This window comes from Pinus tabuliformis, chromosome 2_2, assembly GCF_031772625.1.
Source record: "Pinus tabuliformis cultivar Carrire ecotype Pingquan chromosome 2_2, CPIR1, whole genome shotgun sequence".
Taxonomy (NCBI): domain Eukaryota; kingdom Viridiplantae; phylum Streptophyta; class Pinopsida; order Pinales; family Pinaceae; genus Pinus; species Pinus tabuliformis.
In genome coordinates this window covers 385,389,636-385,411,412 of record NC_142300.1, presented here as the reverse complement: position 1 = coordinate 385,411,412, position 21,777 = coordinate 385,389,636, and the positions used below count along the sequence as shown (strand labels likewise).

At 38.8% G+C, this 21,777-nt stretch overlaps 2 protein-coding genes across 2 annotated transcripts; both read right to left on the bottom strand.

Moving 5' to 3' along the window:
- Positions 1 to 3,031: 3,031 nt before the first annotated feature.
- LOC149192879 (alpha-humulene synthase-like) lies at positions 3,032 to 6,700 on the bottom strand. Its single transcript, XM_089406485.1, has 10 exons — positions 6,546 to 6,700; positions 6,193 to 6,380; positions 5,973 to 6,085; positions 5,151 to 5,371; positions 4,976 to 5,073; positions 4,791 to 4,883; positions 4,357 to 4,572; positions 4,091 to 4,229; positions 3,667 to 3,915; positions 3,032 to 3,573 (listed from the first exon to the last, which is right to left on the bottom strand). The coding sequence occupies exons 1-10, from the start codon at positions 6,672 to 6,674 to the stop codon at positions 3,271 to 3,273; spliced, it is 1,749 nt and encodes a 582-aa protein (XP_089262611.1). The 5' UTR covers positions 6,675 to 6,700; the 3' UTR covers positions 3,032 to 3,270.
- Positions 6,701 to 12,483: 5,783 nt separating this feature from the next.
- On the bottom strand, positions 12,484 to 13,056 carry LOC149192878 (uncharacterized). Its single transcript, XM_089407144.1, has one exon. The coding sequence runs from the start codon at positions 13,054 to 13,056 to the stop codon at positions 12,484 to 12,486; it is 573 nt and encodes a 190-aa protein (XP_089263270.1).
- Positions 13,057 to 21,777: the final 8,721 nt, after the last annotated feature.

The following is a 21,777-nucleotide window of genomic DNA, read 5'->3' as shown; positions in this document are numbered from 1 at the left end:
AAGGGATTAATATCGAGAATCCAAGAAATTAATATTGTAAACACTTGGGATTAATATTATAAATGTAAGTGACTATTAATATTATAAACTCAACGAATTTATATTTAAACCCAAAAGATTTATATTAAACCTAGCATTAATATTATAAACCCTAGCGTTAATAATATTCCCTAGGAATATGAACCCTTAGATTATTAAGCCTAAGAAATTGACATTATAAACCCAAGGGTTTGATACTAAAAACTCAAAGGAATAATATTAAACCCAAGGGATTAATATTGTAATACTAAGGTATATAAAACCTAATATAAATATTATAAACCCTAAAACAAACATGGTTGACCATCGTTTATTTTCATATTGAGACAATATTTGTCAAAATGTGACAATATTCAACCATGGTTTAACATGATTGACCATCGTTGATTTTCATATTGAGAAAATATCTGTCACAATGCGACGTTAGATAATGGTTTACCATGATTATAAACCCAAGGGATATATATTAAACCTTAGGATTAATGTTATAAACAATGATTGATAAAAAAAATATATTAACACAATATTTTCCACAATGTGTCATTGGATTATGGTAGACCGTAATTGACAATGGTCGACCATGTTTGGCTAATGTTGACCGTGATTGATTACTGTTGACCATAGTTGACCATTATTGATTTCCATATTGATAAAATATTTCTCGTGGACCCAATAGGTTAACAATACAAACCCATGGGATATAAACCCAAAGATAAATATTATAAAACCTAAGGAACTATAAACCCAACGGAATAAGATTGAAGCCTAGCATTAATATAAAACTATAGTAATATAAACTCTAAGATTAATAAAACTAGGGGATTATTATTATAAACCTAAGGGAGTAATAAACCCAAGGGGTTAATTTTAACACACAAGGGATTAATATTGAGAAGCCAAGAGATTAATATTATAAGCCGTTGGTATTAATATTAAAATCGTAAGTGACTATTAATATTATAAACCCAAGGGATTAATAAACCCAAGGAATTTATATTATAAATCCAAATGAGTATAAACACAAGGGATTTTTGTTAAACCCTAGGATTAATATTATAAAACCTACCAATAATATCATACCCTTAGAATATGAGCACTTAGGTTAATAAACCCAAGAGACTGATATTATAAATCCAGGGCACTAATAAATCCAAGGAATTAATAATAAAAACCCAAGTGATTAATATTCTAAACCCAAGGAATATAAACATTAAGATAAATATTATAAACCCCAAGAAAAGCATGGTTGACCATATGCGATTTTCATATTGAGACAATATTTGTCACAATGTGTCATTGGACAATGGTTTACCATGATTGATTTTCATATTGAGATAAATTTTGTCGCAATATGACATTGGACCCTCGTTGACCATGGTTGATTTTGATATTGAGCCAATGTTTGTCACAATGCGACGTTAGACCATGGTTCACCATGGATGACCATGGTTGTCACAATGTGACATTGGACAATCATAAAATATTTTTCGCAATGTGACCATAGTTATCGCCCATGGTTAACCATGATTAACCATGGTTGATTTTCATATTAAGATAATATTTGTCACAATGCGATGCTGGACCATGGTCGACCATGGTTGATTTTACTATTAAGACAATCTTTCTCACAATGCTACGGTGGACAATGGTTGACCATGATTGATTTTCATATTGGGAGATTTTTTGTCATAATGTGGTATTGAGACAATCTTTGCCACAATACGACATTGAACCATGGTGGACCATAGTTGACCATGATTGTTGAAATGTGATGTTGGACCATGAGATAATCTTTGTCACATTGTGACCATGGTTGACCATAGTTGACCGTGATTGTTGAAATGTGACATTGGACCACGAGATAATCTTTATCAAATATGACCATGGTTGTTGACCATGGTTGACCAAGATTGACCATATTAGGCCATGCTTGATTTTCATATTGAAAAAATCCTTCTCACAATACAATATTGGACCATGGTTGCATGATTGTTATTCATATTGAGAAGATCTTCATCAGAAAGTGGAGTTGGACCATGGTACACCTAATTGACCATCATTGACCATGCTTCTGTTCCATATTGAGAAAATCTTTGTCACGAACCCATATTAGGATTACTATAAACCTAAGGGATTAGTAAGACTAAGGGAATAATATTAAAAACCCAAGGAATTAATAAAATCAAGGAATTTATATTATAAACCCAAGGGATTTACATTAAACCCTAGGAATAATATCCTAAACCCTATAAATAATATTATACCATAAGAATATGAACCCTTGGATTAATAAACCTCGGGTATTGATATCATAAACCGAATGGATTAATACTAAAAGCTCAAGGGAATAATATTAAACCCAAGGGATTAATATTGTAAACCAAGGTATATAAACCCTAAGATAAATATTATAAACTTTAAAACAATCTTTGACACAATGTGACCATGGTTATAGACCATGGCATACCACGTTTGATTTTCATATTGAAACAATCTTTGTTACAATGCAACGTTATACCATGGTTGACAATGGTTAATAATGGTTGACAATGGTTTCACGGTGTTGGATCTTGGTTGACCATGGTTGATTTTCATATTGAGACAATCTTTATGACAATGCGATGTTGGATCATGGTTTCCCATGGATGATCATGGTTATTGATGATGGATGACAATGATTGACCATGGTTGACCATCGTAGATTTTCATATTTAGACAATATTTCTCATAATAAGACATTGGATCATGGTTGACCATGATTGAACATGATTAATCATGATTGAAATGAATTGTAACCCATAACAATAACCATAAAAAAAAAGAAAAAAAAAAAAATTTACCCTTATAATACGTAACATCTTACGAATCCAACCAACTATAAAGAAAATATAATATATTTTTCAGACGATAAAACATATAAAGAAAATATAATATATTTTTCAGATGATAAAACATATAAGAATACAGTAAGAAAATGGAAAATGGTGCAGCGGTGATTGGCTGATGATTGTAATTGCTGTAGACGATATTTGGAATATGTCGGGGAACAATTTCCACAGGCACTTTGGCAGAACTTAGCGAAACTAAGTCCATAAACACTTGCACAAATTCTCTTATTGTTAATCCCGGCGCTTATTTAATCTACGGCACCATGAACATGCGAATTTAAGAAGCAAAGAACATTCAAAACATACTTAATACAAACACCTAGTAACAGTAACCGGGTTGTCATTACTCCTCAATTGGCACTTGCTCGACCAGAATTTTGAATATCTGGTCCTTCACTTCGTTGTTAGATACGGATATTCCGTCTCCGTATCTGAACAGAAATTGAAGGCCTCGTGCTATATTGAAAGTGAACTTCTTGCAACATAATGGTACACTGTCTTCCTTAAGAAACTCCCGATTCAATTCCTGAAGCGAAAGATGAAGAATACCCTTGATGTGATTTAACGCGTTTTCCAGGGTAGAATCAGGGTTGTCTTTCATGTAACACTCTATAATTGAAGCTATCTCCCCGCCTTCCTTCTCGTCCTTCATTGCAATTAGTGAAGACAAGTCATTATTTTGCAAGGAATTTGATGCATGCAATATTTGTTTAAACGGTCTTGAAATAAATCTAGATACCTCGAAATCTTTTAAGTCGTCGATGAGTCTGACCGTCAATTCTGAGAGCTCCTGCATCTTAAACGGAGAATATATTTGCTCCAGAATGTTGTTTGGGAGAAGTTGGCCCAACAAGAGAAGCGGAAACAGATTGACAATACACATCCCTGAGCTAGGGATGGCATTCTTTATGTATTCATGAAACGTGGGCACACAACCAGTTGCTATCCATTCCGCATATTGCAGAGAAGCCTCCAGAAATCGCTGCCACTGATCATGCAACCAGTAAAAGTTTATCAATGGTTAATCGTTAATGTGTTCATCTTCTTCTGTCTTTTCCACCGCCATTTGCATTCTTAGTACATCGTGGAAGTAAAATAGAAATACTACAAGCATCCCATTAATCTAATCCCTCTACGAGTCGCATATCTTTCTAAACACATACGCTATTTTTTAATATGGCTGTCATATCCCGCCCTTGCTCTTTAACGACTTGAACAGCCAATTCATTAGCTGTATTGAAAAAAAACCTGAATACAATTTTTATGTCGTCTGGAAGGCCATCTATCAACGAAAGATCCCATCTGAAAATGGCACAAACACTAATTAAAATGAAAATATTCGAGGCGCATGATATATATGATTGAAATATGCTGAGAAACTAGGAATAAATCAATAGGCAATTTGCAGAAGTGATGGTTTTGAATTCACCGTCTTACTCCCTCTGTGATGGTTTTCAGTTCGTCCAACAGACCGTGAGTGTCATAGAGGTCATCTAGAACAGTTCCCACCACAGCAACTTGTGCGAAGGCAGTTCTGCTTTGAGAGAATTCGGGCTCGAAGATGCATGTTACAGCCCAAAAAAGATATTCCACGTGACGTTTCCGGTAGAAATTCAGCTGTGCGATTTCTGTCTCTCGCCACCACCTACACAGAACAAAAAAGTCTGACTATCAGTTTATCTTGATCCACCAAAACTGACAATCAGTTTATCTTTCTTTCTGCGTAATATTAGCGAGTTTTATTTAAATACAACCACATTTAGGTATGGATACTGTTTTTTTCTTAATATTAAGAAAATGTTTACACTACGATGAATTAATTGGCAGATAGTTATTATGAAAATGACAACTACCGATCACTACCTTGTAATAAACTGTAACTCTTTCTGATGTATGCATTGCAGGATATTGAAGTCCAATTTGGCTAAATCCAGAACTTTTTGGTTGAAATTCGACCTAAATAAAATGTGGAAAGAGGATTTAGTATGGCATTACAATTTTCGTAATTTGAAGATAAGTCAAATACATATAATTAAGAGTGCTAGTACTTGAGCCACGAGCTGTTTTGTCCATATATTTCAATAAAGCTCCTTGCCTCCCATCTGGGCGCACTGCAATACCAGGGAAACTCCAATGCGTACCTTACCTAAACAACAGTGGTGAAGTTAAATCCTTTATAAACCATGGACGCCATCGTTCATCTACCAAAAGACTTTGATCTACCTCTTCCAAAAGACTTTGATCTACGTCAGTCACTTCCCCTCGTCCAGCTAAAACTTGATTTAGATATTCTCTTGTGAAAGCGTTGGCCTCTTCCATCACTTTTTCTCCGGGAAATGAAATGTCCGAAGCTCGAAGTAACGATAACATGCTTCTCACGCGTTTATGTCCAGTAAAATTGCAGAAGAACTTAGCGTTTTCGCCCTTGAAATTCTCCAACACACCTGTTTGGAAACTTTGTACCAAACTTTGTAATATAAGTACAGAATTAAATTTAAAAATATAAAAATAAACATGTAAAATTGTAAAATTGATATGGATCACAGAAGCCTAAACACTTACATCTAGTATCTTATTTTTTTTAAAAACAACTAGATCTATTACATTAAAAATTTCTAACACATTCTGTCAATGTTTAGTATAACACATTAAAGATAAAAAGCTTTTGATGGATGCCTCAGCGTATAACACCTTTAATGAGCCCATTTAATACGCGTCAGCTATTAGATTCGAATCCCGGACGGAATTAACAAAATCCGTACAAGATCAACTACAACTAGGCCATCCTCTCTTTTTTTCCTTAATGCAAATATGTATACCTGCTGTTTGTTATCCACGAGATTCTTTAATAATTATCTACAAGCACATTAAGTAGGTTATTTGACTTTGGAACTCGTCTAAAGTTCAATATTTATTAATAAACGTTTTCACTTTCACCATTCAACTTAGGCTAGCCCAATATAGTGAGCTCTTTCACTTATACTGCCTAACAATATTAGAAAATATCTGGAAGCTTTACATCAAATTAATTGCAGTTGATACCACCTGAAGACACGTTATATCGATGGAGTCGGAGAGCACGAAATCCTAAAGCTGTAGCGTTAAGATCTTTCCAGGAATCGTTTGATCCTGCTCCTATACCGTTTTCGTTCCAACATCTGCTCAGCTTATCAGTCGGCATGGGAACTGAAAATAGCCCAAAAATCGGAGTGCACATATATGTAAACGCTAAATTAAATTTATTTATCTGTCCAGATTGACTTACCTGAAAACATAATCTAGAGCAGCTGTTTTTATTTCATGATCAAAATGCCTATCAATTCCAAGGCATTCCAATGTGTCAACAATCTTCAGACGTTTGATTAAATCGCAATTGCTATCTTCCATTTCGCTCAAAAGTAAATACTTGATCTCCTCAATAAGCTTCCCAACACGTTCATAATATGCAGGTGCCTGCTTCCAGTCCAGTTCAGTGCAATTAAGAAAAAACATAGAGATAGAGATAGATGCCATGATAGGCTGACAGGTAACAACCAAAAAAAACAATAAAAAGCAAAGGAAAAAATAGATGACAGAGCTAGAGATAGGTGCCGTGAGAGAGAGAGATTGAAAGTATACCCCATAGGGCGAGTTGAGGGATAGTATGAACTCATCGTCCCACACGTTTCCGTGGCGATTGGCCGTGCGTCGAGGGATGGAAAATTCATTGCTCATTTTGGTGGAAGCAGATTCAGAAATCTCAGCCATAACAGCACGCTTTGCTATGCGATTTACTTAATGAGTGGACAATAGCGGCTCGCTTATATATATACACGCCTAACACTACAATTTCCTGCTTGACATAAAAAAATAGGAAGCCTCAGATGACATCGGTGCTAAAAGACAAATCGCACAGAATATGTGAGAGAGTTCTGAGCATCCGACTATAAATTTGGGATAATTTCTATGCCCTCCCACTGATAATATTATACTGTGAAATCATCGGAATATTGGTGCTTTCATGAAATATGGATTATGTCAGCACGAAAAGCTTGAACGTAGTTAATTAAATTATATGTCATATTTTTCCAACGTTATGTCAGAGTAAAGTTATTATTAAACTATATTACGTTAAGTCGTAAAGTTAATATTACACTATATTTTATATATATTTGCGAACGTTAAGTCGTAAAGTTAATATTAAACTACATTTTATATATACTGGGGAACGTTAAGTCGTAAAGTTAACATTAAACTATATTTAATATTTTTTTTGCGAATGTTAGCTCAAAGTTAATGGCATGATATTAGGTGAATGTTGGGTGTGTTTGAAGGGAGTGAAATTGCACTTGAGTGCATCTCAATTCCTATATTTTATTAAACTACAATTCCTATATTTTATTAAACTACTATATTAATAATGTTAATTATATTATTAATATTATTAATATTGACATGGGTTTGATGTCTTTAAATTTACAATATTCCCAATATTTTAAATATATATTCGTTAGTTATAAATTTTTTAATTTTTAAAATATTATAAATTAATATAAATAAAAATTATAAGTTAATGCATATAATTAACTAACATTTAGTATTTTTGTTTTGTTTTTGTTGGTATAAAATTATACACAATAGAGATCTTTGGTTTAAGCACAGGGGTCAACAAAAGATCTGTTGTAGTTTAGTGGAACGTCGACATTTTTACTTTACTCAACAGGAATAAGTCATCTCACATGAACTGTGCTATGGCCTTACTAAGATGGGGATTAGGACCAGACGTCAAGGAGAGTTATCTAAATACTATCATTCTCATCTACTCTAAAAACCATAACATTTGACATATGTCATCGCAAAGCGTAACGAGCAAAACATCCAAGAGATAGAAGACATACATTCATTCATATGAAAAAATTTGAAGAGGCACATCCAACTAACACATTTAGAACCATAATGAAATCCCACAACTCTTCCCGTTAACTTAAAGCATCATTACCTTCTAGCTCTATCACCATTCAAATAGGAAAAGGAGAGCGAGCATATAAAGTATCTGAGAATTAGATAAACACAGAACCATGCTAAGTCTCATAGACTTAGTGGTAGCATCTCGACATATGAAATTTTTCTTCTCATTTCCTTTTCCTTTAGTTTTTATAAACTTCACTTGTCTGAACTGCCCGTCACTTCCTCAGATGCCACACCCTTTCCTTCATGGTTTCTTGTGTGGCTCAAATGTGACTGCTCCATCTCTCATTGATGACTGTTGCGGCTCAGCTACACTTGCATGTCCACATATTTTCCACTTACCAATCTTCAGTGTATAATGGATCTTGGAAAATTTTCTTTCTTTCCTTAGTTGTTTCCTCCACAACTACCCTTTGGTTACATTCGTCAAAATGTGTCAAAAACTCTGTCCCGCAGAACAAAGGACCCAATAGGCCCCGACCACAATCGATTGACTCATCCCTGATTCAGTCCTTTGTTGATGTTAATGTTTCTTCTTGCTACTACAAGGCTCCGGCTTGTTCTACATCTTCTTGATTCATTTCTTCATGTGTTGTAGGTTCTCCTTCAAATGAAGGACCCAACTATGGGACAGATTGCTTGGCTACAATCTTGAATTGTGTATAGACAACAAGGGTTGACCACCAGAGATCTGTGAGACCTATCTTGCTCAATAAATTGTGCGATAACTTCAGCTTTTGATTGGTTGGGTCTTGCATTCAGTAGAGCATTCCACTAAGTATATTATTTTGTGCAGAGTTGTTGTAGTTTCTAGAAATGGATCCTTGTTGATTGCTTGAGGTCGCGAAGTAGAGCCTTGGTTGCGTGCAAGTCATCCTTAATTTGCTTGATCTGCTTCTCAAGAATTTCACTCTATGCAAGAATATCTTGTTGGTGGTTGAGGTTAGGTGTGGTCAAGGCTTCATGAACAACTAGTGAGCATGTTGTCATAGAGTATATACCGGTTGATTTTTCTTGGCAGGGAATCCTAACCAATCATGAACCTGAGTGAATATTTGTTTCTCCTCTCTCGTAGCCTGATGAAGGGATACCTTCAAATAAGACACATCAGTGATCTTCTGCTCAATGTCACTGGCATACTAGGTGGCTGGATCATGGAGCGCATTTTGGCTTGCTGCAATAGTCTTCTAAAGCTTCTTGTTTTCCCTGGTGTCCACTTGAAGGTAATGATGAAGTGGTGTCCACCTAAAGGTAATCAATTGGAAATTTGCACGAAGTCTCTATAATTGGAGTTCACCTTCTCAGTCTCTCTATGATGGTTTTGAGTATTTCCAATGAAACATGAGTGCTATAGAGTTTATCTAGAGTCATTGAATGGTCTGGATTTAACTTTCACATATTATTTTAAGATATTTTTCTTAGAAGTCACATATCAAAGGATTGATATTTATGTGAAAATGGTTGATATTTATGTCAAAATTTGTTATGTCATTCTTTGTATTTTTAATTAAATTGATTATTTTTTAAAAAATGTCAAAAAAATATGGGTTATGGGGTTTTTGGCATGTGGTAGGGAACTACGGTATTGACCCATGATATTTTAACAAAACCTATATACCCTTCAGTAATCTTCATAATAATATTAAAATAAAACTCCATCATTCAAAATATTGCCATATATTTAACCCATATACTAATAATATTGTTATTTAAAATAAAATTATAATGCAAATAACTTTTATAAATTTTTTACCTATTATCAAATATTTTTATATACCTATCAATATTTATCAACTATTTAATTTATATAATTACATATTGATAATGAAAAAAGATATATATATATATATATATATATTTTTTTTTTTTTTTTTTTTCTATACTTAATTCATGAAAAATAAACTACCGGAGAAAATTAGTAACTAATGTTTTGACTTCCTCAAATTTTTTGTTTACACCTTGAATTCAACTATTTCATATACAATCTAGGATTTTATATAATAACAAACCGTATTATAGGAAAATTTAGTAATTGCAAAAGAAAAATTATTCATTTAACACTTATATGTTACCAAAAAAGAAGTGGATAAAATAATTACATTTAGCATTTATTGATATACAATTTAGTATTTTATTTAATAAAAAATTATATGATAAAACTAATTTCATTTAACCTGTATTTCTATATAATTTAGTATTTTATTTAATAAAAAATTATTGGATAGGAAAATTTGACAAATGAATATGAATACTTTTTTATTTAATAATTATTTACTAAGGTAACCACATTAATCAATATGGTTGATATATGTTGATAGATGTATAGACATATATCAATCACATGCACAATCACATTAGAAAACGTAATTAAAAAATGTTGATAAGCATTAATCATAGTAGTATTAATAATAATAAAATGCGCAGTCTAACTTATAGACGAAATAATTTTTTTTCACCGGAATTCACCAAAATTTGGAAATACAATTTCAAGATTTTTTTCTCTCTTTAAAATGCATTTTTTAATGTATAAATGGATTCAAAACCTGAAAAACCCTTGGGGCACTTGAATTATGTATATTAAACAATTTAAACTCAAGTTTAACCAAAAAAATTGTTGTGAAAAAGTTCATTTCGTCTATAAGTTAGACTACTCCATAATAATAATAATAATTAACTTTTTTTTTCCATTGGAAAAATCCGTAATTTTCATTAATATAGAGAAAATTACATATTGTAAATGTTGTAGCATATGCTGTAAACAGTGCCATCCATGTGCTAACATGTGGGGTTCTGTGCTGTCCAGATACACCACGCAGGGTGATCTGACTGAAATACAAAAATCAACTATTTAAAAGTCAGTCTATCAGTCTGTATAAGCCTGTACATGACCACGCAGGGTCCATTTTCTGTATATTATCTCATGTGTGGCGTGTCTTTTATATATCAAAAAGATTTCAAAATTTGAGCTTCAGATCTTTACAATAAAATCATTGATAGTTCAGGGACTAATGTCCCTCTGATATAGCTGGTCTATATATGGCCTGTGATAATAGCGGTATTCCTCAGTCCCTCTCTGCTCCAGTATTAACCATTCTCCTCTGGGTAGTAGCGCGGCCTCCTTGGATAATTGATCAGTGTTGCAGTTATATTCCCTGTATATGTGGTTACAAGAGATATAGTTAAATGCAGCCTTGAAAGTATGAACTTCATGCAATATGTTGTTGAGTGTGTGTATGTGACAAATAGATGTATGATTGAACCAATTTACAACAATCTTTGAGTCCCCAAAAATGTTAAGATTGTGACACCGATGACCCAAAGAGAAATGTAATAAGTGACGAAGGGTAATGAGTTCCGCAAAGTTGTTTGTGCTAGCACCGAGTCCCAACTTAACTTTGTAGCTATGGTGTTCATCTATGTTGAGTATGAAACCACCTCCACAGCCATGTTGATTTGCGGCCCCATCAAAGAAGGCCCAGGGGACAGATTTATCAATGATGGGAGGTGGTTGAATGCGTCTCTCCCTAGGGGGAATAGGTTCTGGCAAATCATTGTATGATGAGATAATGTCGGCCTCAATGCGCGGCCAGCACACAACCATGTTGTCAAATATGTATCTATTTCGGGCCTGCCAGATATGCCAGTTAACCAATAAGGGAAGGTTTTTTTAGTTTTGATCATGTATGTCTGCAAAACCATTCCTCCCAAGCACTGTGTATATCGTGACCAGTCCATAACCCAGCAGTGCCGATAGATGTGGAAATACTCTGCCAAAGTGAGCGAATTGTTGTGCAGTGTAGAAAGAGATGTTCTGTGGATTCCGATGCCTCTTTGCACAGTACACACCAGGATGGCCCGTAAATCGCTCTATGAGTAAGGTGCTCCCCCGTGGGAACTATGTCTTTAAGAATACACGAGAAGAATAGTCTGGTGCGCGAGGGGGCGGTAAGCTTCCAAATATTTCGCCACCAATGCAAAGACTGTTCAGGTTTTTTGTGCTGTATTAGTGAGCAGTAGCCTGGCTTAGGTGAATAAATACCATTCTCTGCCAAACAACAAACTAATTCATCGACCCTTCTTTGATTCTTATGTGTGATTCCTATAATTCAGTGGTATATTCATGCCATTCCTGATGCCATTGTGGAGGGAGGTCAAGTTGCTGAGCTGACTTCCATGCCTGTGAGAAAATATCTGAATTTTGCTGATCTGCAATGTGCGAGAATACCCTGATCTCTCGAGCGTGTAGGTACATGATGAGGTCTCTATTAAGAATGTGTCTTCCCCCACTACCAATCCACGGATCCTGCCCGATCCTTCCCAGCGAGCCATCGTTGATTCTCCATGCCAAATTGTCTCGAATGTGGGGAAGGGTATGGAGCAGTGCCTTCCATACCGATGAGCAGCCCGTCGATGGCCAAGTAGGTAGTCTGATCCAGTCCAATATGTTCTGAGGCCAGATGTATTTGTGGTATGAGATATGAGCCCATAGATTCTGACCAGTCACCAGTGTCCATCCCATTTTTGCAGCTAGAGCTTGTGTGAAAAGGGGAAGATCTTTTAGCCCCCATCCTCCCCATTTCTTTTGTAGGGCTATGCTTTGCCACCTGATCTAGGAAAATAATCTTTTATCTTGATTCCCATTCCAGAGATATCTGTTGCAGAGTTGTTTTATACGAGCGAGAATGTTCCTGGGAATCCATGCAAGAGCCATCCAAAAGACCGGTGTGGCCTCCAGGACCGATTTGATAAGCACCAGTCTGCCTACCCTTGATAAATATCTATAGCTCCAAACTGACAGTCTCTTCTCCAGTTTAGAGACAAGCCAAACCCAGTCAACAATTCTCTGGCAAGTAGGTTTTAGCCAGAATCCCAGATATTTGAGGCCTCTATCCAAGGGATGAATGCTGTAGGGAAATACCTGATGAGCAAATTGGGATTCATGAACTGAGGTGCGGGTGAAAGTGATGGTGGATTTGGAGTGATTTGCGAGCATACCGGTAGCGGAGGAGAAAAGAAGAAGAATCTTAGAAAAGGTTCTGGAGTCCCGAATGCTGCCATCCAGCAAAATGAGCACATCGTCCACAAATAGGAGATGTGTGAGAGAGCAATCCTCCGAGATCCTGAGACCGCAAATATCACCACTCCTTTTAGCAGAGGCAATGAGACGACTAAGTCCCTCCATGACAATCAGAAAGAGAAGTGGAGATAGTGGGCAGCCCTGCCTAAGCCCCCTTTCAGAGTGAAAGAAGTGAGAGGCCGAGCCATTGATGAGGACACTGAAGGTTGGAGAGGTAATACAGGCCATAATCCAAGTGATGTAGATGTGGGGGAAGCCCAGGTGGATAAGAAGCATCTTGATATAGAGCCAACTGACACGGTCGAAAGCTTTGGACAGGTCAATCTTGAGAATGATGCTTTTGAGATGCTTAGACCAGATAGAATGGATGGCTTCTTGTGCTGAACCTATGGCTTCATGGATCTGTTAGGATTCGGGTAATGTAAATTGCTGAGGGGCAATATGCCTGGAGAGTATCGGCCTGAGACGATTTGCAATGATCTTAGAAATAATCTTATAAAGGCAGTTGCACAAGGAGATGGGCCTATAATCATCAAAAGAAGATGGGGAATCGGATTTAGGTATGAGGGCAATGAAAGTCGAATTGATGGCATGATAAATGGAACCCGTAGTTCTGCTCTCCTCCACTACTTTCAGAAGATCCTGCCCCAAGATTTCATAGAATGCCAGATAGAATTCAATGGTCCAGGCATCCGGGCCTGGACTCTTATCTTTTTTGAACCATTTTAAAGTACCCTCTAGCTCCCCAGAAGTAACCGAAGCAGATAGCTCTTCTGCATCTTCCCCATTGACAAATCTCGGAAAATGTCCCGCCACATTGATGATATCAGGAAGATTTGCTCCACGAGGACATTTGTAGAGGTTTCTGAAATGTGTGATACCGAGGTGGGCAAGCTTGTTGAAAGTGTCAGTCGTACCTCCCTCAGGTGTAGGGAGGTTCCAAATGGTATTGGACACCTTTCATCCCTTGGCATAGCTATGAAAGAACTTCGTGTTATCATCCCCCACTTTTAACCAAGTAGCTCTGCTCCTCAATCTCTAGGATTCCTCGCGCTCCTTAAGAATAATAGCATTCTGATTTTCCAGTTCTATCAAATGGCTCTTGTCCTCTGAAAAAATGAATCCCAGACTTCGTTCATCAAGTAATGAGCTCAGCTCAGATTCTATTTGGGTGAGCTGTAAAGTTTCCCGAGTTTGCTTCTCCCTGGCCCAATTAATGGAAAGCTGTTTGATCTCGGGGATTTTTAACAGAAACCTTTTGCAAGGGACTCTACTCCAGTAATGGGATGTGCGGTCTAGTAATCAGAAACCATCTTTATGTATGAAGGGTCTCTCAGCCAGACGTGGTTGAATTTGAAAGGGGCTTTTAGTTTCTTAAAAGACCCCTGTATTTCTAGATATATAGGCGAGTGATAAGATATGCCCCCCGAGCCCACCCATTGCTTGTAATGATGCAACTATTGTAGGAACGAATCTTTCATGATAAATCTGTCAAGTCTACGAGCCAATGTTGCATCTCCCACCCTTCTGTTCCTCCAGGTGGGAAGAAGTTTATGCATGGGGACATCAATAAAGTTTGTCTGTTCCAACAGATTTGTCATATAGTCGGAGATAGTGTCAATTTGAGCCGCAGACCCCCATGATTCTCTGAATCCCAATGAAAAGTTGAGGTCCCCTCCGATAATTGTCTGCTCAGAATCCAGGAGGGAGAGGTGTAATATGCGCTGCCAGAATAGTTCCCTTTGTATACAGGGAGCATATACATTCACAATCCGAAGGTTCATGCCCAGGTCCACTGAGAATATATCAAGTCCCAAATATCCCGACCCCCCCCAAGATGCTTCAACCCGAATGGTTCAAGGGTTATATCGAATGGCCAGACCCCCAGATCTACCAGTAGCATCTAGAACGACAAAGGACTAGCTTGGGATCAAGGATTGAAGGGTGTGAGAGATTTGGTCGGTCGTGCAAAGAGTTTCTTGTAGTAGGATGATGTCAATAGGCTCAATCTCGATGAGTCACTTCATGGCTAGTTTCTTGGAGGCACTAGCCAAACCCCTGCAATTAAAGGATAAACACTTCATGGAGGAACACCACGCGGGGTATTTCCTGCTCTAAGGACCTCATCAATAGTGGATTGGCGACCAGAGACGACTTCCGCCCCCGCTTTCTTAATATCCTTGGAGAGATCGAACTTCCTGCCTCTGGATGACAGGGGAATAACATTGGGTAAAGTGAGACCAAGACCAGACTGTCGGACCGACAAATCTTTGGTGTGGGTTCTAGAACGAAGGAAGTATTGGTGAGGAGGAGAGACCTCGGAAGATGGCTGAGAGGTAGTAGATGTAGAGGGAGAGAGCAATGAGGGGCCAGTAGAGGCAATGAGAGGAGGGGAAGACATGATACAATGAGCCATAGATGTATGAACAGAGATACCTGCAGCAGTAGAAATATGATCAAAAAATGAGAGAGGAGGGTTCAGAGGAGTACCCAAATCTGTTGCAGCTTCAGCAGCAGAGCGAGCCCTGATCAGCGGCGGCGAAGAGTCTCTATGTACTAGATCAACCGTGGGAGAGGTTGCCACCGGAGCTCTCCTCCACTACTTTCAGAAGATCCTGCCCCAAAATTTCATAGAATTCCAGATAGAATTGAATGGTCCGGGCATCCGGGCCTGGACTCTTATCTTTTTTGAACCATTTTAAAGTACTCTCTAGCTCCCAGAAGTAACCGGAGCAAATAGCTCTTCTGCATCTTCCCCATTGACAAATCTCCGAAAATTTCCCACCACATTGATGATATCAGGAAGATTTTCTCCACGAGGACATTTGTGGAGGTTTCTGAAATGTGTGATACCGAGGTGGGAAAGCTTGTTGAAAGTGTCAGTCGTGCCTCTCTCAGGTGTAGGGATATTCCAAATGGTATTGGACACCTTTCGACCCTTTTCATAGCCATGAAAGAACTTCGTGTTATCGTCCCCCACTTTTAACCAAGTAGCTCTGCTCCTCAATCTCTGGGATTCCTCGCGCTCCTTAAGAATAATAGCCTTCTGATTTTCCAGTTCTATCAAACGGGTCTTGTCCTCTGCAGAAATGAATCCCAGACTTCGTTCATCAAGTAATGAGCTCAGCTCAGATTCTATTTGGGTGAGCTGTAAAGTTTCCTGAGTTCGCTTCTCCCTGGCCCAATTAATGGAAAGGTGTTTGATCTCGGAGAGATTTTTACAGAAACCTTTTGCGAGGGACTCTGCTCCAGTAATGGGATGTGCGGTCCAGTAATCAGAGACCATCTTTATGTATGAAGGGTCTCTCAGCCAGACGTGGTTGAATTTGAAAGGGGCTTTTGGTTTCTTAAAAGGCCCCTGTATTTCTAGATATATAGGCGAGTGATCCGATATGCCCCCCGAGCCCACCCATTGCTTGTAATGATGCAGCTGTTGTAGGAGCGAATCTTTCATGATAAATCTGTCAAGTCTACGAGCCAATGTTGCATCTCCCACCCTTTTGTTCCTCCAGGTGGGAAGAAGTTTATGCATGGGGACATCAATAAAGTTTGTCTGTTCCAACAGATTTGTCATATAATCGGAGATAGTGTCAATTTGAGCCGCAGACCCCCATGATTCTCTGAATCCCAATGAAAAGTTGAGGTCCCCTCCGATAATTATCTTCTGAGAATCTAGGAGGGAGAGGTGTAATATGCACTGCCAGAATAGTTCCCTTTGTATACAGGGAGCATATACATTCACCATCTAAAGGTTCATACCTAGGTCCGTTGAGAATATATCAAGTCCCAAATATCCAGACCCCCCCGAAGATGCTTCAACCCGAATGGTTCGAGGGTTATATCCAATGGCTAGACCCCCAGATCTGCCAGCAGCATCTAGGGCGAAAAAGGACCAGCTTGGGATCAAGAATTAAAGGGTGTGGGAGATTTTGTCAGCCATGCAAAGAGTTTCTTGTAGCAGGATGATGTTAATAGGCTCAATCTCGATGAGTCGCTTCATGGCTAGTTTCTTGGATGCACTAGCCAAACCCCTGCAATTAAAGGATAAACACTTCATGGAGGAACACCACGCGGGGTATTTCTTGCTCTAAGGACCCCATCAATAGTGGATTGGTGACCAGAGATGACCTCCGCCCCCGCTTTCTTAATAGCCTTGGAGAGATCAGACTTCCTGCCTCTGGATGACAGGGGAATAACACTGGGTAAAGTGAGACCAAGACCAGACTGTCGGACCGACAAATCTTTGGTGTGGGTTCTGGAATGAAGGAAGTATTGGTGAGGAGGAGAGACCTCGGAAGATGGTCGAGAGGTAGTAGATGTAGAGGGAGAGAGCAATGAGGGGCCAGTAGAGGCAATGAGAGGAGGGGAAGACATGATACAATGAGCCATAGATGTCTGAACAGAGGTACCTGCAGCAGTAGAAATATGATCAAAAGATGAGAGAGGAGGGTTCAAAGGAGTACCCGAAGCTATTGCAGCTTCAGCAGCAGAGCGAGCCCTAATCAGTGACGATGAAGAGTGTCTATGTACCAGATCAACTGTGGGAGAGGTTGCCACCGGAGCTGGACCAGAGGGTGTGGGGTGCGAGCTAATTAGTGAATTTTCCCTGGAAGGCGCAGGAGTGATCTTCGGGGCGTCTTCTGCTTTCCGGTTAAGAGGGAAATCTTTGAATATATGTCCCACCTTGGGACATCGTCTGCAACGGAACGGGACCCCCTCGTAGTCTAGTATGTGGACGCTGATGTATCTCCCCCACTGAAGGGTTATATTTTCCTCCAGTCCTTCGCGGGTATCCAAGTGAACCAATATGCATGCGAGGGTCCTGCTTCTCGACTCCAGAAAGGTACGATCATGATCTAGATATGTACCCAGCGCATTTCCAATCCTGATGAAAACTTCTTCACCCCAGAACTGTAGCAGAAGAACCAGCAAGCGCACCTAAATCGGTCCTGCTCCAATATGTTCACGTTCAGGGTCGAATAAAGGACTCCACCGCTTCAGAAGGACCAGGGCCATCTCGATGTGCTAGTACCTGGCCAGTACCAAATCCATGTAACTTTCCCTTGAGAAATGTAGGGAGAACCAACCACTTGGCAGTACATGGACTTCTGGCAGATCAATAAGCAAACCTCCCCAAATCTCCTTTACCCACTGAGTCAGCCTGTTGGTCGAATACGCCCGACCCCGGACATGCCCAACTAACACAGTGCTACCATGATTGCAAATTCACCAATAGCCGAGGTCTGTTACACTAAAAAATGTCACCATGGCTATTTACAGTCGGTATGGCTCAATCAACAGTCATACTACCCTTTTGAGCAAGTCTTATGCCTCTACTATTCATATCAAACTCCAAGAAAGAGAGAAAGTCTTTATAAACATGTTTATCTCTGGGTACGCAGGCTCTCTCAAGCCTTGTCTGCGGGTACGAACCTTTTGTTCATAAGGTCTGCGTCCAAGGACGCTCTGTATCTAAAGGGGCAGGTGCGTCACTCTGAAAAGGTTAAAATGCGCAAGTTTTATCTTCAAAAACTTACTTGTGGTCATTTCTAGAGCATTCTAGAAGGTTGTTTGATGTGTATTGAGCGCCTCCAGATGGTTCATACACTCCTATCAAAGAGGAACTTATCCGATCAATAAGGGAGTGATCCCATCAAAAGAGGGGGACTATCCCATTGATGGTGGACCTGATTAACTTCCTCTTGAGCACTATAAAAAGAGGCATTGAGCCAGAAGAAAGAAGGTTAAAAGCTATAGATTTCTAAGGGTAAATGCTGCAGGAATTAGGACTCCCATTTAGAAGCTTGTGAGGAGAGATTGTCATCTTTACTTGTTCTATTTGGAGGTGGGTGAGCTTTGTCAAAGTAGAGGAAGACTCTTGTGGACCCTGGAAGGAGCTTGCACAACACCAAGGCTCAGGTTGTAATGGTTCCTTTTGATTACCTTTAATGCAAATTGGTCCATTCTTCTCAATAACTTGTTGTTAATGGGTTATTTCATGTACTCCTTGGTCTATGTGTTGAATATGCTTTGTTTTATGTTATAATCAGGTGCTATTTAATTGTTTGACTGTTGGTGATTGCAGGTTTTGGAGAAAAGGAGGAGCTCATCCAGATCAACAAAGCTTGGACTTCTACAACAGCGTTTGGACAAAGGTAAGAACGAAACACTTGATTTCTCATATCATAATGTATGTTTAGAGAAGGATAGCCCCAGTTTGTTTCATTTGTCATTAGAATGTCTTAGACTTCTAGGAAGGTCAGTTGTGTCCGCACCCTTGACTGATTCCGTGTGACAAATTGGCGACTCCACTGGGGATAGATTCCATTGATGAGAAGAGTCTTTTCTTTTGTATGAACTTTGCTTTGAGAAAATTGGTTTATTTTTCTGGTTTTGGCTCTGTGATCTTGTCTCTGGGTGGGTTAGCTTAGGATTAGTTTTATTTTGGGTTTTCTTGAGTTTTTCAGTAGGACGCACCCTCTGAGTGCTGCACAGTGCGTCCCTGGACGCACTTTTGCTGTGTGCACAGAGCGGGCCCACACCTGTGCTAACGGGTTGCCTGCGTCCCCTGCCAAAATTTGAGAAAAATCCACTTTTTGCCTTTTTTGCTCTTAGATTTTGTTTTTTCTTAGTTTCTTCTGCCCAGATTCATCAGTCCCTTGTCCAGAATCTTCACCTGAACTGGTTTCATTAGCATTGAGTGTTTTAGTGGATTTCGTCGAAGTATAAGCCCTAGGGTTTGATTTTTGAGTAGGTCTTGTAGTGACTTTAGCGGTAGGAGTTGTCAAGCCTTAGATATCTCTGGTTTTTTCAACATTCTAAGAAGTCAGACCTGTTCTAAAGTCTACTTGTAGGAGCAACTTACCATCAAGTTGTCTTTTGGGCCAATTTCGAAGTGCTTGTTATTTAAGTCTTGAATTCCATTTTACGAAAAGAACAAAAAGATTTGAGTTTTGTTTTGACTAGTCTTTTGATTCTGCATTAGCTGGTCCTTGATTTGATTTTGATCAAGTAAAACATCCTAGAATCGTCTTTGTGAGCTTTTTCCTTGTTAGGTTTGCTTAGAGTAATCTCTCTTTTGGTTTGGTTGTGAGTCAAGTTTTCATAGTTTTGTAGCTTTTGAGATTGTTTTTTGTTAAAGATAGGTTTACATGCTTTATTAAAAAGAGAAAATACAAAAATATCTCCTTTGAAAAGTTTTGTTTCAAGTAGCTTTGAAAGTTTTGAAAGAAAAAGAGTTTTTCGTGCAAGTAAAGAGTGGTTATGTTTGTGTGCTCGAAAAGAAAAAGAGAATTGTTTCTTTGATTGTCTTTTCTAAGGAAGTTGTTTTCTTTAAAAATTGCATTCTCTCAACTCTCTTAGTTAAAGACTTTCATTGAAAAATCAAAGTAGCATAGATCATCTTAGGTGCATCTTTGTAGTGGTTGGAGTCGAGTCTACACACCATTGGTTTCACTTCCATTACCTTGTGACTTTAAAGAACAACCTTAAAAGTAATGCTTAAAGTAAAATTGAACTAGTAACTTTTATTTTCTAGGGCTCTGAAGCATCAATTTAGATCAGGCTAGTGTCTTGGAGTAGGTGAGTACTTAACTCTCCAAGACAGTAAAACCAAACAAGTAGTCGATCTTGTGATAGAATCAAATCCAATTGTTACATTTACACTCTGGGAAAACTCCTCTTAAAGGAGAAGCACGAGCTCGTGTCCGAACCAGTGAGGGGATCATTCCCCCCTCGTTGGGAACGACGCCAGACAGTACGTATTACAAATGGTAAACCTCGGATTAACCATTGTCGAGGAGCCAGGGGTCACTTATCGGTAAACCTTGGATTACTGTCAAGGAGCCGGTAAGGGGATTGAGCTTGCTACTCTGCCCTTGCGTGCTGTCGGAGTTTAGACTGTTCCCCCAGGTGTACTTGTGGCCGTTGGTAACCTTAGTGACCATAATCTCTAGGATTCTACGCAAGGTGACGGTGGAGGGAAGGTCCCACTGTACTTGGAGCAGACGTCGGCTATACTCACTTGGATTTTCTGGGGGGTTCACTTCACTCGAGACGGTTAAAGTGGAGGAACTTGGTCCAGTCTATTCATTAAGCAGGTTGTCGGCGTAACTGTTCCACCCCCCATTTCTGTACTGAATCCTGCGAGGTTGGACCTAATCACCAACTAGCGCTTTTGGTCCGGAAGAATACTGTTTGTGTTTAGTTTGACGCCCTAGATTCTTTAGGCATGTGATTCAAATTTGTTTGGTTCTTTAGAGATTTTAGGTGGTTTGATTTGAAATTTTATTTTGTTTTCGTGTGTAGTAGTTAAAAGTTTTTAGCTATGGCGGAATTACCGAGACAGTCCCGTAGAATTCGGGGCCAGTCTCCTGAAGTTGTTTCTGTGGCCGAATTGTTGAGAAGATCCCGTAGACTTAGGGGTGAACCTCCTCAAGATGAGTCCAGTCATTTAGAAGGTTTAAAGGTCCTTGTAACTCCTCCTAGTGGCAGTAGAGTAGGTTCACCTGAAGAAGGAGAATCTTCCTTGGTAGTCCATCCAGATTACCAAAGTTTAGAGACAGGTTATAATCCCGAAGCTGTTACAGTTTCTGAACTTGTTGGTAGTTTTTCGTCTGCTAGCGATACAGGCGAAGAACCAAAAATATCCGAACCTGTTACTCCGACTCCTAGTGTTCCTGATTCACCGAGAATAGAAAGAATTATCACCGAAAATCTTCCTGTTGGTTTGATTGCTATAGAAGAACTTATTCCAGAGGAAGAAATAGGCGTCTCTGATCCTGAAGATCAAATTACCCTTGATCTAAGGGAGCGTGAATCCATCTT

Excerpts from the sequence above, each read along its gene's own strand:
- LOC149192879 (XM_089406485.1), bottom strand. The coding sequence starts at position 6,674 with ATGGCTGAGATTTCTGAATCTGCTTCCACCAAAATGAGCAATGAATTT. Across the intron at positions 6,086-6,192 it reads GCTCTAGATTATGTTTTCAG|ATGTTGGAACGAAAACGGTA; the intron begins GTAAGTCAATCT and ends TAAGCTGAGCAG. Across the intron at positions 5,372-5,972 it reads TCGATATAACGTGTCTTCAG|GTGTGTTGGAGAATTTCAAG; the intron begins GTGGTATCAACT and ends GTTTCCAAACAG.
- LOC149192878 (XM_089407144.1), bottom strand. The coding sequence starts at position 13,056 with ATGGAGGGACTTAGTCGTCTCATTGCCTCTGCTAAAAGGAGTGGTGAT.